The sequence below is a fragment of the Cryptotermes secundus genome, unplaced genomic scaffold, assembly GCF_002891405.2.
Source record: "Cryptotermes secundus unplaced genomic scaffold, Csec_1.0 scaffold448, whole genome shotgun sequence".
Taxonomy (NCBI): domain Eukaryota; kingdom Metazoa; phylum Arthropoda; class Insecta; order Blattodea; family Kalotermitidae; genus Cryptotermes; species Cryptotermes secundus.
Window position 1 is genome coordinate 428,906 of NW_019731577.1, and position 22,879 is coordinate 451,784.

At 37.2% G+C, this 22,879-nt stretch overlaps 1 protein-coding gene across 6 annotated transcripts in view; it reads left to right on the plus strand.

Annotated features, from left to right (window-relative positions):
* LOC111867145 (syntaxin-1A) overlaps nt 1-22,879 on the plus strand; it is a 161,417-nt gene that overhangs the window by 123,947 nt on the left and 14,591 nt on the right. For 3 of the 6 annotated variants that reach the window (XM_023856705.2, XM_023856706.2, XM_023856710.2), the window contains 2 exons: nt 14,818-14,909; nt 15,802-20,904. The exons of 2 other annotated variants lie outside the window; for them this stretch is intronic. In XM_023856705.2, the coding sequence (XP_023712473.1) occupies nt 14,818-14,898 (81 nt within the window). In that variant the 3' untranslated portion in view covers nt 14,899-14,909; nt 15,802-20,904. Of the gene's footprint in view, nt 1-14,817; nt 14,910-15,801; nt 20,905-22,879 lie in introns of those variants that run through there. One more of the 6 variants, XR_004513305.1, reaches the window with a different exon arrangement.

Here is a 22,879-nt window from a genome sequence, read left to right on the forward strand (position 1 = left end):
CTAGTGCTGAGGTCAAGAAAACGTGGATCTGTACATCCACTCTCCCATACGTCTTCATAGCATAGTGCTTAATTACTTAAGCACAGGGACTTTACCTTTTTTTACCTTTCTTACATGCTAAGTAACCTTTCAGCAGTCTGTTTTTCTGTTTAGTGATCAGATATTACACTATTTTGACTCTTCTGGCATAATTTTTCTCATTCAGACTTGAATTTTCATATTTTCCTTCATTATTATGTTGAAGCATTCCATTATGAAATCAGAAATTATAATAAAATCCCATCATCCATTTCAGATAATGGTATTATTACATAAACAGTTGAAATATAACCAAGGGTGGAAGTGACTTTTCAGACCAATTCAGAACCAGACACATGCTGAAGTTTAGCAGAAAAGCCTGACAGCATGGATAGAGAGGAAATTGCTATGATAAGGACTCCAGAATTTGTTCCTACATGTATGGTGTTCGGGGAAAGATAGTTATGACATCTTTAGGCACTGAAAATAGCTTCCCCAAAATGAAGCACTCTGGAACTAAGTAGATGGCATCTACCCCCAGTTTCCAACCCTGAATATGACTGAAGGAAAGGTCACAATTTCATTGTGCACATAATTAACATTTACACATTAATTTGTCATTTTTGAGTTTCCTCTTTTATCCAAATGTGGACACATTGTTTGAGAATCCATATAAAATTTTGTATTTCTGTATCTTAAGCAACGCTATGAATGTATTTGGTATAGAATTTAATCGTTTACAACATTTCATTTTTCCAGGATATTTTCACTTGACACCGCATAGCCTGAGCTACTGATATTGTCATTAAATAAACCAAAAATAATCTAAATAAATATAAGCCTTGCAATATGTATGACTGTCAAACTGCCAACAGCACTTGTTTGTTTTTACATGTGTTTATTGAAAGGCATGATTATTTTTGAAAACATAATAAACCTTGTGTTCGTGTATTGAAAACTAGATCCTTATAAAGCCAATTTTAGAAACCCTCAAAATGAAATATTGATTTGAAGAGTTTCTGCGATACATGCAAATTCTCTTCTCTGCCATTATCAGAAGTCTGTTTCAAATTAATATAATAAAAATTGCCTAATTGGTATTCAGACTTATAGTGGTTCCTAATCATACCACTGATGCCCATCTTCTGCAGTGCTTAAAATTGTTGAGTTGTTGAGAGATGTTTAGTAAGTATATGGTTTAATGTAAGATTTCAGGTTTTCACCATAAGCCATATACGGTATTCAGGTTTCATTTGGGTTGTATTGCCTTGTTATAGTAGAAAAGATTCCTGATGTTTTTGGCAAACATATTGCATCCATTTTTGGGGTAGAAGTGATCATCATTCAAAACATCAGAAACATTTCCCTTTATTATATATGTCCAGATTCCAGAATAAAATACCCAAAATGAACAGTGCATATTTGTGTGCAAAATCACAAATTTGAAAGCAAAAGCCAGTTTAGCTCCAAATAAGAGCTGCATAGATGAAATTTCCTCTGAAAATAAGAGATTTTGATTTTGTTTTTATTTTCCTTGGGTTGTGTATTTTCTTAGTTAATTGTCCTATATGCTTTCCAGCATTGTATAATTATTATATGCCAGGTGAGGCTGTACTGTTAAAGGTGTCCTACTTTGCAGACATTGTGCTATATTTGTAGCTGGCAATACTCACATAGTAATACATAATATGTCATACATATATAGTTTATATATTGCTTTCTTATATTATGAATTTGCTACTTATATTACTTAAGAATATTACACGTAGTAAGGAGGGGGTAAACTGTTACATTAGATGTACTGTGATAGCATCCTATGTTGAGTTCTGAAATGGCTCCCCTTATTACAAAGTTCCTAGGTGGCTTTGTTTGGTGATTATCCTCTAAAGTAGTAATATTTTCAATTTTAAGATTATGGTCATCTATGATATGACACCGTGCACATAATTCAGTATATTGGTACCATGTTTCAGAGGCACATAATCTGTTTCACTGTTCTGCCTTGAAGGTGTAAGCTGAATTCGTACCCATCTACCAGACTACACAGTGTCACATCCCAGAAGACCATAATCTTGACACCACTATGAGCACCTCAGTTGCCACATGGTACAATTTGTACCTGGTGGTAATTTAAAATGCTAATATAAGCAGAATTGGTACAATGGTCATGGAGTCAGTTATTAAAATACATCTGGAAATAAGCTGACTTTAATTACATCATAAAGGTAGTATAATAATTAGCAATATAAGGTACTGATAAACTACAGATCAAGAGGAAAGAGAAAGTATGGAACATTATTCAAGAGGTGATACAAAATTGTAATGGGTTACATTGCCTGTCTGACAAGGTGATGATGACGATGACAAAGTAATGCTTGCCTTCATGACTTTGAAAGAGTGCCACATTGTCTCAACATTATAAATACAATGAAATCCCTGCTTAATGAATCTTCATGGGAAATTTATTGCAAAGAATGAGGGCCGTTAGCTAAATCAAAATTCACAAAATGCAGGCAAACAGTATGTTGCTTATATTGAGCTTTGCTGGGACCAGAAAAAAGTATTCGCTAAATGTCAGAGCACTAAACCGGGATTCCATTGTATTACATAATAATAATAATAATAATAATAATAATAATAATAATAATAATACATGTGCAACATGATCGAGGTGAGCAGAAAGCATCTGAAGTTTTTTACTTTCAACCATTTTATCAATTGTATCACAGCTGAGCATGTCAGAGTAATTTTTGTAGTACCTCATAAATTAATATGTAGATCTGTTAGAAATTCCAATTTAATTTCTTTTATTTGGAGATGGAAAGGGGGTACAGTATTAAAACAAAGGAAAGATGACTACCTGAGATTGATATGTGAGGAGTTTGTCCTGGTTAGTCTTGTTACACGGAATGGTCATCACTGAAAATCTCCATCGAAGGATATCGCATGGTCCAGCCTGATGACTGCACTGCAAGTGTGATTCATAATTACTGCACTCTATGTGGCTCGTTTGTGTGGTCAGTTCCTCTAAGTCTCTGACAAGTGATTCTGTAAGTAAACCAAAAACACTGTCGCTTGATCCGTGTATATGTTGAAGTTTTTTTTCTTTATACATTGTCATCCATATTTTATTTCTGTTTTGATTTCCAAAGCTGTACAGTTCATTTTCAGTTTATTAAATAATACTATCATTGCATATTATTGTATTTTGTGAAGTGATACCATAACAAAACACCAACACACCCATGGGTTTGGTGTAGCTGTAATGTTCTGGACTTGCATTCAGGATCGAATCTGGGCTGGGACACCAGATTATAATGAGGTTTTCATGGCTTTCCTCTGTCTCTCTAGGCAAATACTGGGCCGTGACCATTTCCAGTTTATCATTCATCTGTCATCCTGCCACTTGTCATTACACTCAACTCTTGATTATCCGGGATAATGGTGGGGATGGAAATCACAATTAATCGAAAACCCGGTTAAGGCAAATTTTATTAAAAGTAGTACTGTAATACTGTACCTTCATAATACTATAGGTCTACCTGTATTTAAATTTATTCAACCTCATTTTTATGTCATCTCATGGCCTATTTAATACTTTTCTTTACATTTCACTGAAGTATGAATTAGTTATTTCAATCACAGTGTTCAACAACATCCAACATTTTTTACGAATATTCAAACTTAACACTTAAAAAAATTAATATTGTCGTTCGCTTTTTCGCAGCATTTTCCTTTTTATGGATATCCGTATGAAGCCTACGTAATGTTAGCTTGTCACTTAATAAACTGTTCTCTTCACTCTCAAGATAGTCTAGTAAGGATTCCAAATGATTAAGAGCAGCACTGTCCACTTCTTCCTCATTCTCACTTTCTTCCCGCTCTTCTGGCTGCACCCCCACTGAACTTACGAATTCGTCACTGCTTAACATTTCGAAGCCCGGCTCACATGAGTCACAGTCAGACCACTCGTTGACTTCTTCACCACCATGAACTTGATTAGCCAATTTTGTCAATTCTATGGCTATCTCATTTTCACTGAATGCAGTGAATCCATGGATTTCGTCATCTTCATTAGTGATGAAAGGCATCAGTTTCTTCCATGAATTTTTCAATGCAGATGGCTTTACTGTATCCCATGCTGTTGAAATCTCATATATGGCATCTGACATTGAAAAAGACTTCCAGAAACACGTCAGATCATTGCCTTAATCGATGTACTTTTGTAGCAAATTTGATCTATAGATTCTCTTCATACTTGAGATAACTCCTCGATCCATTGGTTGGATAAGTGCGGTAACATTAGGAGGAAAATATTTCACAAAAATATTTCCATCATCTGACCTCAGGAGACTTTCATTATGATGTGAGGGCGCACTGTCAGTGAGGAGCACAGCTTTCTTATCATATGTTGATTTTTTCATGGTTTTTCTCTTCTTCATTCCTCTTGAATTAGAAGACGAAGCAAAGGAAATTAATTGATTCTTTTGTTTTTTCAAATCATGAACAGTTTGTTCTCCAATACCGTATTGCATTGCTAATTGTTTAACTACACCTCTTTTTCCCAACTGATTGATAATTTCAAGTTTCTGTTGAATACTTAACACAACATGCTTCATTTTACACCCTGACATTTTGCTAACACACTTGAAGATCGATACAAAGAGACTAACTGGGGCGGTGTATCTGTCCTTGAAACTTTCCACAAATCCTTGCATTCTTTCACCCATACCCTAGAACATTGTGTTAGCATAACAGGACCAAAAAATGCAGAGGTCGGTTCACACTAGTGCGAAAATAGTGTTACAACTCACCATGTGAAACAAAAGTGAATGAATATTAAACAACATATAAGCCTCAAAAAAGCCCCGGTTAAGCTGCAAACCAGTTTATCTGCCCCCCAGATAATTGAGAGTTGAGTGTATATGTATTATCTTAGAAACAAACCAATAGTCCACATTGAGGAAAACACAAAATGAAAACATATTTCCTGACAGCGTTGTAAAATAACTCACAAGAAGAAAGCACCAACGTGAATTAATGAATTATCCAAAATAAACCTTCATTCCCACTTTAAAATTAGAATCTTCAGGGATGTGACACTGTGTATGAAAATGGTAGATAAATAACAACATTTTTGAGGCATCTGCTGGCTCCATCTTCAGCTCCTTATCCTGAAGATGGAGGCAGCAGGCTCATCTGCAGTGTTGCTAACAGTCTACCAGACTGCATAGTCTGTCATCTCAGAGGACAGTAATTGTCAGTAGTCACCACAGTGAACCTTAAATCTTGCACAGGGAGGTATTGTTGGCACCTGCAAGCTGTAGAATTGCATGTCTTAAACATTTCAGCCTGTAGCTTTCAGAGCCTTGTATTGATAGCATAAGCTTCAAGTGCCACTTAACATACAAGTTAAATAATTATCTTTTATAATTATTTAGCAGTTGCTGTTAAGAGAGGCAGAAATTTGCTGTGAAAGATAAAATTAAATTAAAATTGCAGTGTTGCTTGTTTTATATGGCTGTGAGAGTTTATGTCTTAGATTAAGGGAACAACATAGACTGAGGGTATTTTGAGAACAGGGTGCTTAGGAGATTGAACCTGAGAAGAAGGAAATAATGCAGTATTGGACAAAATGCTTCTTACTTTGTACTCGTCAAATAATATTAAGCTAATCAAATCAAGATGAATGAGACTGGAATGACATGTAGCACGTACTGTAAAAGATAAAGTTGTCCCTGTACTTAACTAAATAAGCACTATGCCATAAAGGTGTGGGGAGTGGATGTATAGATCCACGTTTTCTTGATCTTGGCACTAGCTGTAGTTGGGTGGTCATCTTGACACCCCTGCCACTTTACCCGTGGTACCCATTGGGTAGGAGGCTGGGTGGGCCCCAGAACTAGTCTGGATGACATGGAGAAAAGAAAATTCCTGACCCTCCCGGGACTTAAACGCTGACCCCCTCTGTAATCCAGCCTGTAGCCAGTCACTATACCGACTACACTGTCCCGGCTTGTAGCATGCATAGTACATATGATAAATGGATTGAGAATTATGATCAGTACCCCTGAAAGGCATGGAAGACTTGGGTGTTCATTGGAAGAGAATATTGAGATAGATTTTAAAGAGAGGATGGTTTTTGGATGTGGGATAGGTTTATTTGGCTCCCAGTAGGGATCAGTGGCAGGCTCTTGTCAGTATAGTAATGAACCTTGAACTTTCATAAAACATGGTTGAGTGAAAAGTATCATTTCAACATGGACTCTTAATTCATGGAGTTAGTTGGTTCAGTAGTTTATGGTGAACAAATAAGACAAAATTAACTAAGTAAAAGTAACTCAATGGAGTTCAGTCCTTCTATGGAACTCGTAGGTTCATTACATGTTCACAAGAGCCTGCCACTGGTCCCTATCCTGAGCCAGATGAATCCATTCAACACCCTCCCATCTTAGTTCTTTAAGACCCATTTAAGTATAATCCTCTAATCTATATCTGTGTCTTTCCAGTGGTCTGTTTCCTTCAGGTTCTTGACATTGATTATGTATGCATTTCTAATCCCATGCAAGCTGCATGCCCTGCCCATTTCACCCTCTCATTGCTCTAATAATATTTGGCATGGAGTATAAATTATGAAGTTACTCATTATGTAGTTTTCTTCAGCCTTCTATTACTCTGTTACTATCACTCTTGGATTCAAATGTTCTCCTCAGCATCCTGTACTCAAGACACCCTCAGTCTGTGTTAGACTGGAGGTTCCTACAGAAGTGACTGCGTGCAGTTCTGATCTGGGGGTATAATATGCCACAGTGTGGTGAAAGTAGCCAACTTCTGGAGGAACATAACCATGTCCATCTTAAGGACCAAAGAGTAAGCCAAGTGGGGGGGGGGGGANATGAAGGAAGCAGCAGGCAGAGCCTTACCCCTTATCCCTGAAGATGGAGGTGATATGTTCTTCAAAACATTGGTTGACTTTCACCAGACTATATGGCTTTATATCAACCCTCAGTTTGATAAGCTATCACAGCAGTACTAAGATATGGTCTTCTGGGATATGGCATGATGTGGTTAGCAGGTAGGTACTGACATTTCAGAGGAACCTACCACCTCCATCTTTAAACCTAGTGCCAGCAGTGTTCAACAAATGCAAAAGAAAATACTGATTGTTATAATTTTTATTTTTTCCACCCAATAAGCAATTATTATTTGCAGCTAATGAAGAAAATCTGTTCAAAATTTTAATGAGCAAGTTCATCTCTAGTATCAGTATTTAATGTCTTACGCTATGAAACAAGATTTTTAAATTTTGTGCATAATCATCTGTTTAAAATATTATATTTAAGCATCCTGTTACACTCTACACAATATAAGACACAAACTCCGTCCTAAGTGCAACAATTTATTGTAGTTCTTTTGTCTTCCTTTCTTCTACACTACATGTTTCGGCCATAAATGGCCATCATCAGGTGTATACTCTCACGTAGCTGCTACACTGCACGTAGTTTAAAATTTAAGAACACTAGTCTTCCTAATTGTTCATTTCTCCGTTGCTAGCAGGTTTCGATATATCAGAATCCTCCCCACTGATATCTGTCAGATATGTACAAAATCTTTGTTAACCTACACACGTCGATTTGATTTTCAAAAACTGGCACTTTTAAAATCTTCAATTCCAATTTAAAAATTTCTTTAAATTTTTAAATTGGAATTGAAGATTTTAAAAGTGCCAGTTTTTGAAAATCAAGTCGACGTGTGTAGGTTAACAGAGATTTTGTACATATCTGACAGATATCAGTGGGGAGGATTCTGATATATCGAAACCTGTTAGCAATGGAGAAATGAACAATTGGGAAGACTAGTGTTCTTAAATTTTAAACTACGTGTAGTGTAGCAGCTACATGAGAGTATACACCTGATGATGGCCATTTATGGCTGAAACATGTAGTGTAGAAGAAAGGAAGATGAAAGAACTACAATAAATTGTTGCACTTAGAACGGAGTTTGTGTCGTATATCATAATGATCTATAAAACCATTAATTGTCTGTGTTAATTATTATCAGGATTATTTTCATTTTTGTTTGCATGCACTGTATTATTGTTTAAATCACAGTGGTTCTGTATCACCTGCTTTGACATACTGAACTCTGCATTCTGTCCACAGATTGTGTGCGCTACATAGGGTTCTCTCAATAAACAGTGATTGTTTCCCTGAACAGCATTAACTAGTTGGACTTTGTAGTGGAAACATGATGTGTTTTTTGTGAGATACAAATTGAATATTTATGTATTTGTAAAAGAAATTCAGACTTGAAAAGGTTAAACGCACTACCATTTAAGGATTATTGTAATGTAAACCCATTATTATACACAGAAAATGACACAGGTAGTAGGCATTTATAGTTGAATATGAGATTGAAGCATGTTATGAAAACTCTATAGGAAGAAAACTTTGTATCTGATCTGCCAGTTAATAACTCTGATTGTAATTAATGTTGTAAAGGTTCCAAACTAGTATTTATGATGTCTACGCCTTATAATATTTCTTTTTTGCTGCTGATTACACATTGATAAATTGAGATACTCCTAGGCTTGTAAATAAGATCTAAAAGTTTGTGATGATCATACATTCATACAAATATTATGTTTTTGGACATTATCCATCGTCCTGTTCTTATCGAAAACAGTGCCCTCTTTATATTTCAAAACATTATTTCAGAGACTGAATTCAGTCTCTGACTTCAGGTAAAATCTACTCAGTTGGGCCCAATTGATAGAACTAGTCCCTGTCTCCGGAGTCTTCCAGTCTCCAAAATCTTGTGTTTTGAAATATAAATAGAATGGTGTTTTAGATAAGAATACGATGATGGATAATATCCAGAAACATAATATTTACCCTAGGCTTGTCTTTATTTTCCTGTATATCTACATACAAAATTAGTTTCCTTCCCACACCAACAAAATATGAATAGTTAGTTCTAGTGAAAAGCCTGTGCCATAACTGCATATAGTTTAAACGGTCATGGCATTCACATAGATGTTTTTAACTCATGACCCTGGTGTTATGATGTACCATGCTTGTATTTTATAGTAAACAGGTAGAAGTATTCTGTGTGTACAACATCTTGGAGGGTTTGTCATCATCAGATAGTGATGTAAATCATTATATTGTCTTTGGAAAGTTATTAGAGTCTGTTTTCAAGACACGTTGGGAAGCAGTATTGCCAAACTGGAGATCTCATTGAACACAGAAGATGTCTCCCATAAAGTTGCCTACCCAAGGTTTGATCTACCTTCAGACATATTCTAGACATACAATAGTATACTTATTCTTTGCCTGGGATATGATTCCTTTCTTTATCAGAGTCACAATATATAGTGTCTGAATCTTCAAATTAGGAAAAACACTAATCTAATTAGAAGGCAAAAAGAGATTGAAAGGTAGAATACTATCATATTGGATGTTAAAGCATGTAATCATACTCGGTATACTTCTGCCAGACTACATGGTGTAACATTCCTGATGATAGTACTTTTCACAGTCACAGTCACAGCCATGAAAACCTCAGACCTCACACTGAAAATGAGGTTTCAGATTGCATCTGAAAAAATAACACAATATTTGGGCTTTGTTTTCATGGCCATGACTACTGTATATGTTTGCAAGAGTACGAAGTGAGTTTCAAAATATCTTCAGGTGTTCTTTGGTAGGTCCATGATAGGAAACAGAAAAATTATATTTTATATATATTAGATTATACCTTGGAAATGTATTTCATACTTAGATATAACAAAAGGTGTGCCAAAATATATGCTTTTCATTATTGTGGTATGTAGAGGGTGCATCTGAAAGGTATGAACAGAATTTTGGGCTTGAGTTTTACATGCCAAAATAAGAAAAAATGTCCCTATCAACATTAATCTGTGAGTTTTGGCTGCTAGAATATTGTATAGACGCGGGAAGCAGTTCATCATTAATGTGTGGGCAGAGATTGTTGGTAATTGTTTGGTAGGCTCACATGTTTTCCCACATCAGCTTACGGGCAACCACTGTCAATATTTCCTCTCATATGATCTGCCAAAGCTACTGGAAGATGTGTCACTGGCTGTCAGGGCAAGAATGTGGTACATACATGATGGTGCTCTGGCACAGCTTAGTCATACTGTGCTAAATGTTGTCAGTAACAGCTATGATGGCTGACAGATAAGTAGAGGAGGACCCACTGTATGGCCTCCAGATTTTTACCTATAGGGACATCTAAAAGCTCTTGTATATGGTGGTCCTGTTGACAACAGAGATGCACTTCAACCTCACATTGTGGTTGCCTGTCAGACTATCCAAAGCTACCCCAGTGTCTTTGAATGGATGCAATGGTCCATGATGAGATGTGTTGAGGCATGCATTAAATCTCATCAAGGACGTTTCGAGCACTTACTATAAGTGTACTCTTTCAGCTATAACCACAAATTAAATGTGTCCGAACACATGTTGGTATGGACTTCGTTTTTTGAACTTATGCCCGAGGTTTGTCCGTACCTTTCAGTTACACTCTGTATAATTCTCGCTGGATGTCTCACCCAATAAATATATTTTCTGAGTTAGCATGTAAGGCTTTGCGGACTTCCACTTGTTTCCCAGTGTAGGAAATGAACCATCTTCAACCACTTAGCCTCAAAGCATTTCCGTCTTGACCACACACTAATGATGAGTTAGTTACCAACACACACAGGAAAGGTAGAAGACCTGAGCAGGATATTGTGGTTCTTGTCATAGGTTTGGTGATTGATTTCCATTTACACACATACCAGGAGAATAGAGTAAGTACCCCAAAACTGTGCCTTCTGCAGTGATGAGCTCAAAATGAAGGCTGAACTAACACTGTGTATAAGCGGCCTCCGTAGTCTAGAGGTAACGTTCCCACCTCATGACTCATAGTACGCGGGTTCAAATACCCGGCGGAGGTCGTCTAATTTTTAAGGGTGGAAAAATTCAGGGAACAAGTCCTCCGGGAGGGACTTTAATCTGTGGGTCCCGTGTCGTAGCTTTACGGAATGTAAAAGAACCTCATATCTCCAAAGGAGGTCACTGAGCCAAATTAATGGACGTTTCCCGCCCAACAGCAGTCTCTAGTACCTCTGGTAGATGGGGGAAGCATTATAGATACCTCTCAGCTAGTAGAGCCGATCTTGCTGGCTGGGCAGGACTGATGGTAAGCACCAGTACCGGCAGGATATAGAGACTGGTAGAAATCATAGAGGGAAGCACAATGGACCAATACAGGTCTCAGTGCATGGGGAAACCCACCCTCTCTAATAACTAACTAACTAACACTGTGTATAGAAGTGTGTAGCAGTGAATCCAAGAAAAATGGATGTTGAGGCCATCTTTTTGCAGTTACTATGACTGGGTTTCTGGACTTAGCCACTGTTTGGTATTTTGAACAGAAAATAGAATTTTGGAAACTGGGTCTTTTTCAATCCTCAGATGAATGGGAGCAGAGTGCATTTCTGAAACATTGCATTCGGTTCAAAATACTGGACTGTGAGCATGTCCAGAAACCCAGTAGTACAAAGGGTAGCATGCCTCCAACAGAACACCTTTTGAATTGATTTTTCTTGAGGTTCAGTTTGATTTTGGACATGGCTTATGCAAGTCAGATGTTGAAAAGAGCACTACTGATGTAATGCTTCATTTGGATGAGGGAAGATGCTATTGGAATATATTATTCATTAGTTGTTATAATTATGTTAGTAAAATGGTTAATTAGAAGAGCTCTGAATTTAATTATTGAGTGAAAGTGTATTTTACTGTTGCCATCATTATATAAAGAATCAGTATAGTGACGGGCTGGACAGCCTGGGTTCGATTCCTGGCATTAAGCCACTGCTGTCTGAGCTCTATATTTTGTGTAATATGAATGATTTGATCAAGTGACATGTTTTATGTATTTGGGAACAATACAGTTAAAAGGAACAGATTCTTATAAGAAGTTAATGGTTGTAGGAATGGGGCAGGACAGAGACCCTTGGTACTGTGGTCTCAAATGGGCCTATTGTACAAGCCCCTGATGTTAGATGAATATGAAGCATTGGTTGAATGATAATTGGTAGGGAAAAATGAAGTCCTCGAAAGAAACCTGCAGCTCTGCCACTTTTTCCACAAAAATACATGGTGCAATCCAAAAGTTCCCGAAATATATTAATAAAAACTATTACACCTTACCTAGATCTTATTCTGCACCATCACCTTCAAAGTAGTCCCCTTGGGAGCGCATACACCGATCCCAGTGTTTCTGCCACTTTTCAAATGCATCCTGGAAGTCTTTCTTTGTTAGGGTGTTTAGTACCATCTGAGTTTCTGCTTGAATTTCCTCAACTGTATCAAATCTTCGCCCCTTCAACTTAATTTTCATCTTGGGGTAGAGAAAGAAGTCGCATGGAGCTAAGTCTGGCGAGTACGGTGGGTGGGGAACAACTGCCATCTTGTTTTTAGCCAAAAATTCCTGCACAATGTAAGCCGTATGCGGTCATGCGTTGTCATACTGGAGTACCCAGCCATTCGTGCGCCACTTCTATGGACATTTTCTCCTCATGTCCTCCTCAAACGCCTTAGAACATCGCGATAGAACTCTTTATTGACTGTCTGACCAGGAGGGACGAACTCCTTATGAACAATCCCGTCAATATCAAAAAAACAGATCAACATGGACTTAATGTTGCTCTTGACTTGTCGAGCTTTTTTTTGGCCAAAGTGAAGAAGGGCTCTTCCATTGCGACGATTGCTACTTGCTTTTGGGGTTGTAGCCATAAACCCAACTTTCGTCACCAGTGACAACCTTCGAAAGAAAGTTTGGATCCTCTTGAAGCTGTTGCTGAAGTTCCCTGCAGACTTCCAAGCGATGCTGCTTCTGTTCATTTTGCAGCAGTCGTGGCACAAACTTTGCCACAATTCTTCTCATGTTCAGTTCCTCTGACAAAATTCGTTGACATGTACCATAACTTAGTCCCGAGATGTTACAGAGGTCTTGGATTGTCAGTCTACGATCTTGCAGAATCAGATCCCTAACTTTTGGCACACTTTCTGGTGTTTTGCCCATTGACGGCCGTCCTGAACGATCGTCATCATCAGTCGATGTTTGGCCATATTTGAAAAGCTTATACCAGTTGTAAGTTTGTGTCTGGCCTAAACTGTTTTCACCAAAAGCTTGCTTCAACATTTGGTGCGTTTCTGCAGCGGTTTTCCCAAGTTTGAAGCAAAACTTTATACAGACATGCTGCTCTTTCAGGTCAGCCATCGCAAAACCGCAAACTCATGGAAACACAACAATGGAAATACGTTCACCAACAGTAAACCCAACCACTCAACTCGACGCCGCTTGCCACACTGATTCAAGAAGGATGTGTGAGGAGACACTTAGCGGTGTTTCGATGTACTCATAACCATTCGTGCGCAAAATTCAAATTTCGGAAACTTTTGGATTGCCCCACGTATGAACGTCTTTGGGTGGAACCTGGACTTCTGCAGTGAGAAGCCAGTGGCATACTGCCTGATACAAACATTTAATTTATAACCAATAATAAGACTAATCTTGTCCTTGGTTTTTAGCAGCCTGTATTTAAAGTGTAATCTGGGCTTTCAAAATTAAGCTGCATCATGTGTTTACAGTGCTGCAACATTTCAACATACATTTCACAAGACAGGAGGAAGGTGCAGTCAGATGTACTAGTCTTTCAGTGAAAGTTAGGAGGAGGGTGTAGAGTGGGGTGCTGTCCAGTGGAAAGGGGTTGTGTGGTTTAGGATTAGATGTGAGACAAAGTGCTAGATTTTAGGTTCTTACAGCAGTCACTGTGAAGTGTAGTGTCTTTTGGGATATGATGCTGCACATCCTGGTAGATGTCTGCTAACATTTTGGAGGAATGTGCCATCTCCATCCTCGGTCAAAGAGTGCACTGAACTTGAAGCAAGAAGCAGGCAACATGCTTGCTGGTTTCTTGCTTGGCTTACTCTTCAGCCCTGAGGATGGAGTCATATGTTACTCCAGAACATTGGTGGACTTTTGTCCAGTTACATGATATTACATCCCAAACAAAAAAAAAAACTCCGTGATTTCAGTCAGCAAGAACTATACCGACCGAGCGACCACCGCTTGTCGGCGAAGTTTGGTGTTACATCCCAGAAGATATTAATTTTCATGTGCAACAAACTCAACCTGTCTGCATCCATTCTCACAGATGAAGCAATTGAGATGTTTACTTTCATTAGTGTCTCCTTGAGCAATAATGGTTCTGCCTTGTATTTGAGAGGTGCTTGTTCCAAATCTTGACTGGGGTAGTGGTTATCCTGATATATGTTTTTAATAGTTTTTGACAGACCCACCAGATGAATGTCAGGATATTACCTAAAAATAGGCCATGATTGCTTTCTTCCACATCTTTTCAAATTTATCATTCATTAATGTTCCTACTCTTCAGTGCTCTATAGCCTGAGCTACTAATGGAATTGTTAAATAAATTATAAAACAAAAGCCTCCCATGTGAGACCTGTATATTGGACCACATCTTCCTTTCATATCAATTGTCATGGAGATGGTGGCTCCAGTACACGCTGAAATGTTGGAACAGCTTCAACAAAATTACAGATATCAGTAATAATAATATCTACAGGGTTCCAGTGTGTAAGAGTGTAAATGTATCTCACTTAGTACATATTTTATTTGAGCATGTAGTGTTCACTGTTGTAACAAGATTGTGAGAAATTACTTATGTTACTAAAAAGTCTATTTATCTATTTTGTTGTGCAGAAGAAAATCATGATTATGATCTGTTTGGCCATTCTTGGAGTAATCTTGGCTTCAACAATTGGGGGATATTTTGGACTGTGAAGACATCAATGGTGAGCAGATTATCATTATTCATATTATTTTTTATTGTAAATGTGATATTAATTTTAATTTTTATAAAATTATATTCCATAAAATGAAAAATTCATTATCCATATTATATACGTTGTAATTATAATTATATTTATAGAAGCATGACCCTTAAGAATATTCAGAATCTTATCAGTGTCAAAACCCAGCATTTCATATGGATCAGAAGTTTGTATAAAATATAAAAAGTACACAAAGAACTGAAGTTGCTTAAATGCATTACTGAAAGCAGAAATAAGTTATATTCTGAAATAAAAACATGAGCGAAAATACTGTGAAAGACATTACAGATTAATAATACAGTTTCAAGCTGCAGGAATAAGCAGCTGGAGTGTGCTGTTGTAAGGTTGGAAGAAAACCGTGCCCTAAAGAGAGTTTTGAATTATGTTGCGTGAAACAAAAGAAATGTTGGAAGACCAATAAAAGATGGATCAACCATGAAAGATTTTATGGGCTGGAATAATTTTTGTGGTTGAGTCCCTGATGATAATGACAGTGAACAACCCCTAAGGAATTCGTGTCATAATATATGCTTATGTAACAAGTACTTCCTTTTGATTCCCAGCAGGATCTGGATTTTTTCTCTTTTCCACAGTGTCCAAACCAGTCCTGAAGCCCACCCAGCCTCCTATCCGATGGACACTGGAGTGCTCTTTCACTAGGGGTAAAGTGGCTGATCACTTAATCTGCATCTGGTGCTGAGATTAAGAATGCATGGGACTATAAATCCACTCCCCCATACACTTTCATGGCTTGATGCTTAATTGATCACTTTACCTCTATCTTTTATAATGGGCACTAGTTGGCAGCTTTAGTGCAGTTCATATTTTTGTTTAAATAATTTCTTTCTTACAGTTCATCGCTATGTTTTGGCATCAGAGGACACCATGCAATCCAAGCAAATAAACTGATATCAGCATGTAACATCCATTGGCAGCACTGGTTGTTGTGCAGTAGCAGAATTCACATATTGTTTACACAACATGAGCCCTTTGTTTAAGGTTACATTGTTTGATGGAAGAAACTGTTATTATTGGCATTCTGTTCCAATGTAAATATAATTTAATCTTTTGAAGATAAAATAAGATTAAGCTATGTGATTGCAAGCAAATTCCTACCATATAACATTAGTTTGTTGATGCAAGGCAAATAGTATCATGACTCAATCCAGAAGCATGTAATTTAGTGGACCTAGGACCAGCCACAGTTCAACAAGTCTAGTAATTCACATAAAGGTGCTTCTTGAAGTCAGGGATGTTGCGTTAAGTCACAAGTCCAATATGAAGCTAAAACATATGTTTCACTAATGAGGAAAATGGATTGTTCAGTATTAGTTGTTAATATTGGACCTGTCCAGCACTGGTAGCTAATATAGATTCTAGTTTTTCTATTGTATGTACATGGTATGCAGATCATTAGCTTGCAAAGTTTTTTCCTATTTTATCTCTGTTTGCCAGTGAGGCAACTATATAATATTGATGCTCAACACATCTTGACATGTGTGGATGGTGTGAAACAAACAAGTCTCCCATTATCAGTACTGATATAACAATAGCATCTGTATCCCCATGGACATTCCTTGCTTATGGTTTTACCCATCTGGAAGGGCAATGTGCATTTTTATCTGGAATGGAATTGGCTTCAAAGGTATGCAGCCTCTGTCTGGCCACACATCACAGAGGAAGTTGGCTTAATATTCCATGAAGTTTGATCAGTTGTTAGCTGTTCAGTAACATATTTATTGTTCTGTCCATTTTGTCATTTGTACTGAAGTTGAGTCATATGAATGCGTTATTTATTTGTTATCTAAAAGATATGGTAAGGACAGGATGAATTCAGCTGACTTCTTGAGCCTGAATGTAACATTTTGCAGTAGCAATAATATAAGGTGTATAGCATTCATTTTTCCCCACACGTGATATGTAGCTGCAGATAATTATGTTTTTGTTGAAGATTATATAGGGAACTATAATAATTGTGAATGTTAAATATACATAGGTTATTTAACAAGTTGTACAGGAAAGATATTATAATATTGTAGTTATATGGACAAATGTCATATTTCACACCTTTTTTGAAGAAAAATAATATGTTATTGCAGATTTTTCTTGGCTTCTCTCTTGGTGTGTAAAAATGTGTTCTTGTACTGCCTCTTGGGCAGAAATGAAGTCATGTTAGTGTGTTATATACAATAATCTCAACACAATTCATTTTATCAGAAGTGAACTTATAGTGGAGACTGAGAGGTGATGAATAGTTTTTGTAAAAAAAAAAATAAGTAAATATATAATATATATTGTATATATATATCTGAATCTTCAAACTCCAAGTTTTGTAACTTGGAAAATGCTGCTGTATATTGATATGGTGGGATGGAAGCCAACTGTGTTATCAGCTACATTGACACACCTAGGATAAATCAAAAAAAGAGAGAGAATTCAAGTTAAAAATAGGAATTGACTTTTTGTAATACCATTACTGCAGTATCACATGTTAAGAAAAAGATAAGCACAATCAACCTCTGTTGAAAGTCTCCTTGGCCTAATATTTACAAACTACATGAAATTTTCCAACGATTTATTTACAAGCCTATACAGACTGCTGTTACAGTGAGTACTAATGTGCTAGTGTTTGATTTTCACCTTACATGAATGTAATTACTGATGGGGTCTCCTGTAAGCAATCTACAACAACATACAGCAACACTTAAGCTTCTGTGCCTCTAACTGTGGCGTTTTACATGTCTTCATTCAAAATTCTTTGTACTGTGATAAGTGGTGGTGGAGGTTAATGCCCCAAACAGTTTCCTTAGTTTGTGAACATATTTATTTATTTTCTTTTTATGTATTGTTTTGCTGTACAAGATATAGTTTGGACATACAGTACAGGAGCATGGAAGTTTTGATCATTTAAAATCACCTCTAGTTATTGCCATACCTCTGTAATCATGTTGTGTTATTGCATAATCTATGCTTATATGACTATATGTAAGCATGCATATGAAGGGAAACTTACACACACACACACACACACACACTTTCCATTTGTCCTGATTGTGGGTAACTGATGCAGGAGTTACCATTTCTATATGCCCTGAAGACTTCCTTATTTTTCATTATTATTCTTAGTATCATTACTGCCGCTACTACTTCAAATTCTTGTGAATTTATGGACAAAAGTACTTTATTTTTTTTCTGTAGGGTTCTCATGATAGTATTTTACATTTAGAATTACTCGGATCCTGAATTTTACCTATCATGTAGTATTCTGAACAGAACACAGTGTTATAGAAACTGGATCTGTACCCATGTTCCAATAGAAATGTGGTGAGCAACCGTCTGTTCTGTTGTGTCCATTAGAAGGCTGTAATCTCAATCACCAGTCGATGATCAAACCTACCCACCTTTTCACTTGAGGGCTGAAAGAGATCTAGTTCCAGTTTCTGAAACATTGTGTTCTATTCTAAACACTAGACAGTGGACAAAGTCCAGAAACAAATAATTCTAAGTATTATATTCTTGAAGAGTACCATCATCTGGTATCTGACGCTATGTAGTTTGGTAGAAGTTAACCAACGTTTCACAGGAATGTACTGCCTCCATCTTCATGGTCAGAGAGTAAGATGCACACTCCAGACTACATGGCATAATACAGTAGAAAATAGTACAACCATGTGTGTTGCTTGTTTGGCTTACTCTTCAACCTTGAAGATGGAGGCAATACATTCCATTGAAATGTCAGTAAACTTCTACCAGACTGCATGGCGTCACATCCCATAGTCACTGCCATAAGAACCTGAAATCTGACAGTAAAGTCACAGATTTACTGTATAAAGGGAGAGAACAAAAACAGATAACTTCTCTCATAGTGTCATATAACGTATTCACTAAGCCTGAATGGACCTTTCTTTTAGTCTTTTAACTCCTTACTGTAACATGTCATTGAGAGACATGTTTCTTAAAACTGTATGATGCTTCTGTCTTCCGTGTGTGATTGCTGAAACCGGAGCTTCAACTGTCACAATGTAATAGTGAAATATTGGTTAGTTTGTTGTAGGTATGTTCACAGTTTTTGTTTGTCTTTTAATAATATATTGTCATGGTTCAAGTACTGGTTACACAGAGTTGATGCAAGCAGTGAATGGAACGTTAGAACTGCAGTATGTAGTGTACTTAACGTGCATTTCCACTGGACATTCAGTATCCTCTTGAGATAAGACACAAAGGAATGCTGATATGGACAGTAAAGTGACACCTAGTTAAAACAAGGTAGGAAGTCTTATTTCTGATTGTATAAAAAATCCTTGGCTTAGTCAGAATTCTGGTGTTTTAGATTTTAGGTACATGAAGAAGAAACATTGCTCACCGGAATTTAAATTTTCATTAAAAATTTTCTTCCAGTGCCATGCAATGTAATATTTGCTTTTGTGCTGTAGTGAAACTTATTAAATCTGGGCTTTGCTGTGTTGCATAATTTACATCATAATTGCCTTTGATTGATAAGGAGATGAATACAATACACAATTACAGTTTATATTTATGCATCAACAATATCACATTGTGTTAACATGATTTGAATACTCATGTATTGTCTCCTGCAGTATTTGTTTTAGAATATGTTCATGTGTTTTGTCAGTAGTACTAATGTCAAGAGACTGGGATCGAATATTTGTGTTGACTGAAAAACAGAAATGCTGCTCCGTCATTTTGAAACTACAGAAGAAGTTTTACAATGATTTTCCAGCCTGATTATTCAGTGGACTATCAGAGATAAAAATGTTCCATTCATTTACCTGCATTAAATCAAGATTGTTAGGTACCAGCATTATTACTAACTTTATGACACCACTGTAGGTATTATCAGAACTGTTATTCAATTAAAGAACACATAAAAGGTAAAAATAAACATTGCAATATCAGAAGTTGGACATTTACAATGGAGCATAATTGTAACTGAGGAAGCTATAGAATGATACTATGTCATTTTGTTACTTGATTATTGGATGACAATTTGGGAAAATGAAATTTATATATTAGTGCACAGTGTCTGAGAATGCAGTGCTTCCGATTACAACTAGGAAATGAATAGATGGGTATTTTAAATTTTATGGAGATAAGACATTAATTGTAATGAATGTCAAGTGATAAATTTAATACAGTTTCCAGCACTCATTGATTGATCCCACAACAAAAAGAGTGATGGTTTGTCTCATATCAAGTATCAGTTGCCCATGGAGGAACTGCAGAGCTCACCAGTTTACAACATTAACCCATTCTCATCATCTGTCAGAATGCTCCCAATTTTATAGTTTTCTTGCACAGGTCCACTGTTGGAAGCCTTCTGCCACCACCAACTACATTGTGATTGTGTGTTATATCTTTGCTCTTTACACTGTTTGCAATCTGTAATAGCAGTTATTGTATAATATGAATAGATGACATGAGTTGTGTATTTTTTCTTTTCAAATTTTTGCTGAAGTTAATTTGTAGCTGGTGGGAGTGAGGATGGAAATAAAAAGGATAAGAAAGGGTTAATGTTAGTGTTTGGTGTGGAGAGTAGTGAGTATAACATTACAATCTTGTTCCCTTTTGAAAGCAGTTGTTACCCTAATGTAATAATTACAGCACATCTCAAAGGCTTTGCAGATCTCAAGCACATTAATTGCAGTGTTTTGTGTATAGGTCTGTAGCTAGTTTTATACTATGTAATAAGTAGAATTGAAGGATCAACAAAAATATGGATGAAATGTTTTCTAGTAAGTATTTTTTCTGGAAAGGAAATTAGTTTCAAAGGAAAATCTGTGAGTGAAAGCAAGAATGCATGTGGTAGCATGGTAAGTTTGAACAACAAATTCTCAGTGGACCTCAGTTATTGAATTACACATTACACCACTCCAAGTAGACTTGCCAGGCAAGAATAAGATATAAATGAATGCATTATAACACTCGGTCTAGTTAAAATAATCACTATGAAGAACTCTTGTGTGTCAATTTTCATGTCAAGATCTTTGAATATATCACGACATGACTGCATCTTTCAGTATTGATGTGGTTATCAAAGTGAGAATACATGATCCAGATAGACCATACATCTGAGATATTTCGTAGGTAATCTGATGTATGTTGTAGATTTAAAGATTCTTAGTACTATATATTATATATGAATGTTTTTTCTGCCTGTAAATTGAAACTTGAATAACTTTAAATCTTCTAATTTTGTTCCTGTACTTTTGTGTGTTCTTAAAATTGTACAAACAAGGCAATATTATGAATAACTTCTCCCATAATCATTACTGAGAGAAGAGTAGGCTGCATCTCGGCACGCAGTCCACTAATGTTGGTTATGTATGTCAGTTTGCTAGCATTTGTTGCTTTTGCATGGCAAGCAGGTCCCAAGAAAGTTGGTGTGGTTGACATTTTGATTTTGTGCTGGGACATTAATGGATTGTTTGCTGAAATGACTTTTTTACTACTTGAATCATTTTAATATATCATGTTGGTAAAATGTGGTGCTTGCAGATCTGTGCCAGCTGGTGTGAAGTGACTAAGATTACTAAGTGAGGACAGAGAAACTGTTTTGAAATTGCAGCCCTTAATTCATTCAAATGAAACAGAACTTTGAACATTCAGATGCAAAGCCTCATTCTATATCACAAGAAATGTGCATATCCTGTACCGCTCAGATCTCGGTTACAAAATTGCCTTTTTTAACAGAAATTTTGTAAATGCTCAAAAATGCTTCTTTAGGCATGTTTGAAATTCTGCAGAGTGTCTGTTAAAATCTCTTTATCTGTCTCTATACATGAAATGACTTTAGAACTGCTCAAAGGATTTTCATGAAATTTGATAATTTGGAGTTTTACGAATATTTGTTGGATTTGAGGTTCTCACAACAGTGACTATGAAGAATGCTGTCTTCTGGGATACTTGTACTGGAATATATGGCTGTGGGGCTCTTAATGTAGTTTTGCCATTACTCCGATGACAACCCACTTCTTCGGAACAGTTTGTTGGTCCTGAAAAGGACCGTGGTTGATGAAATGCTTGACCGGTGAGGTAGCTCGGCGCACGCCGGTAAGGAGAGAGGCTAGTTGCGGTAAGTGGCCTGGCCGCAGTGCGGCCGTGGCTGGAGGTTGCTTGGTTGCCGTGCGGCAGCGTGAGTTGGAGGTTGCTTGATTGCAGTGCGGTGGCTGCTGGTGAAAGGCTAGTCGTTGAGCACGGTTGTAGGAGTTATGAGGCAGTGGCTACGCCAGATGCCCAGTGGGTTGGACAGTAACATGACCACCGGCGAGTCCAGGCGCGGTGCCCCAGTGAGTCGGGTGTGAGAGAGCCGGAGGGCCAAGGCAGTCGTGCCTGGCGCAGCCTGCCGATGCCTCCAAAGACCGACCGCTGGCGACGAAGCCTGCTGGCTGGTGTTGCTTGATCGTAGACTGAAGTCAGACTGATAACTCACCGTTGGAGCTGCCCATTTTTATACACTGCTCGGTGGGTGGAGCGAAACTCGAAATTGAGGAGGAAGAATTGATTGGCTGGCGCGCGTAATGACGTAGATGCGGGCTAGCAGTGAGCGCAGTATAAATGCGAACGTTTGAAGCAATCTGATTGGTTAGCACGCGTGATGGTGAAAAGTGATGTGAAGAGTGAGCGTTGCAGAAATGCGTGATAATGTGGGATGTTCCCACAGGCATTACATCCCATAAAATAAGTATCCTTCTTACTAAAATTTGTCGGCTTATCCCAGTTTCAGTTAAAAGTGGGCAAAAATAATGGATGCATTACATGCTCTACATGCATTTCTGAATGAATCTCAAGCATATCTCCATACGTGTTTATAACAGTTAAAATTTTTAAAAAAATATTGTTAGAACAGGACTGAGCACACATCTTATGCCCAGTACACTGCCTGCTTACCTATTGCATGCTAGTTTCTTGCT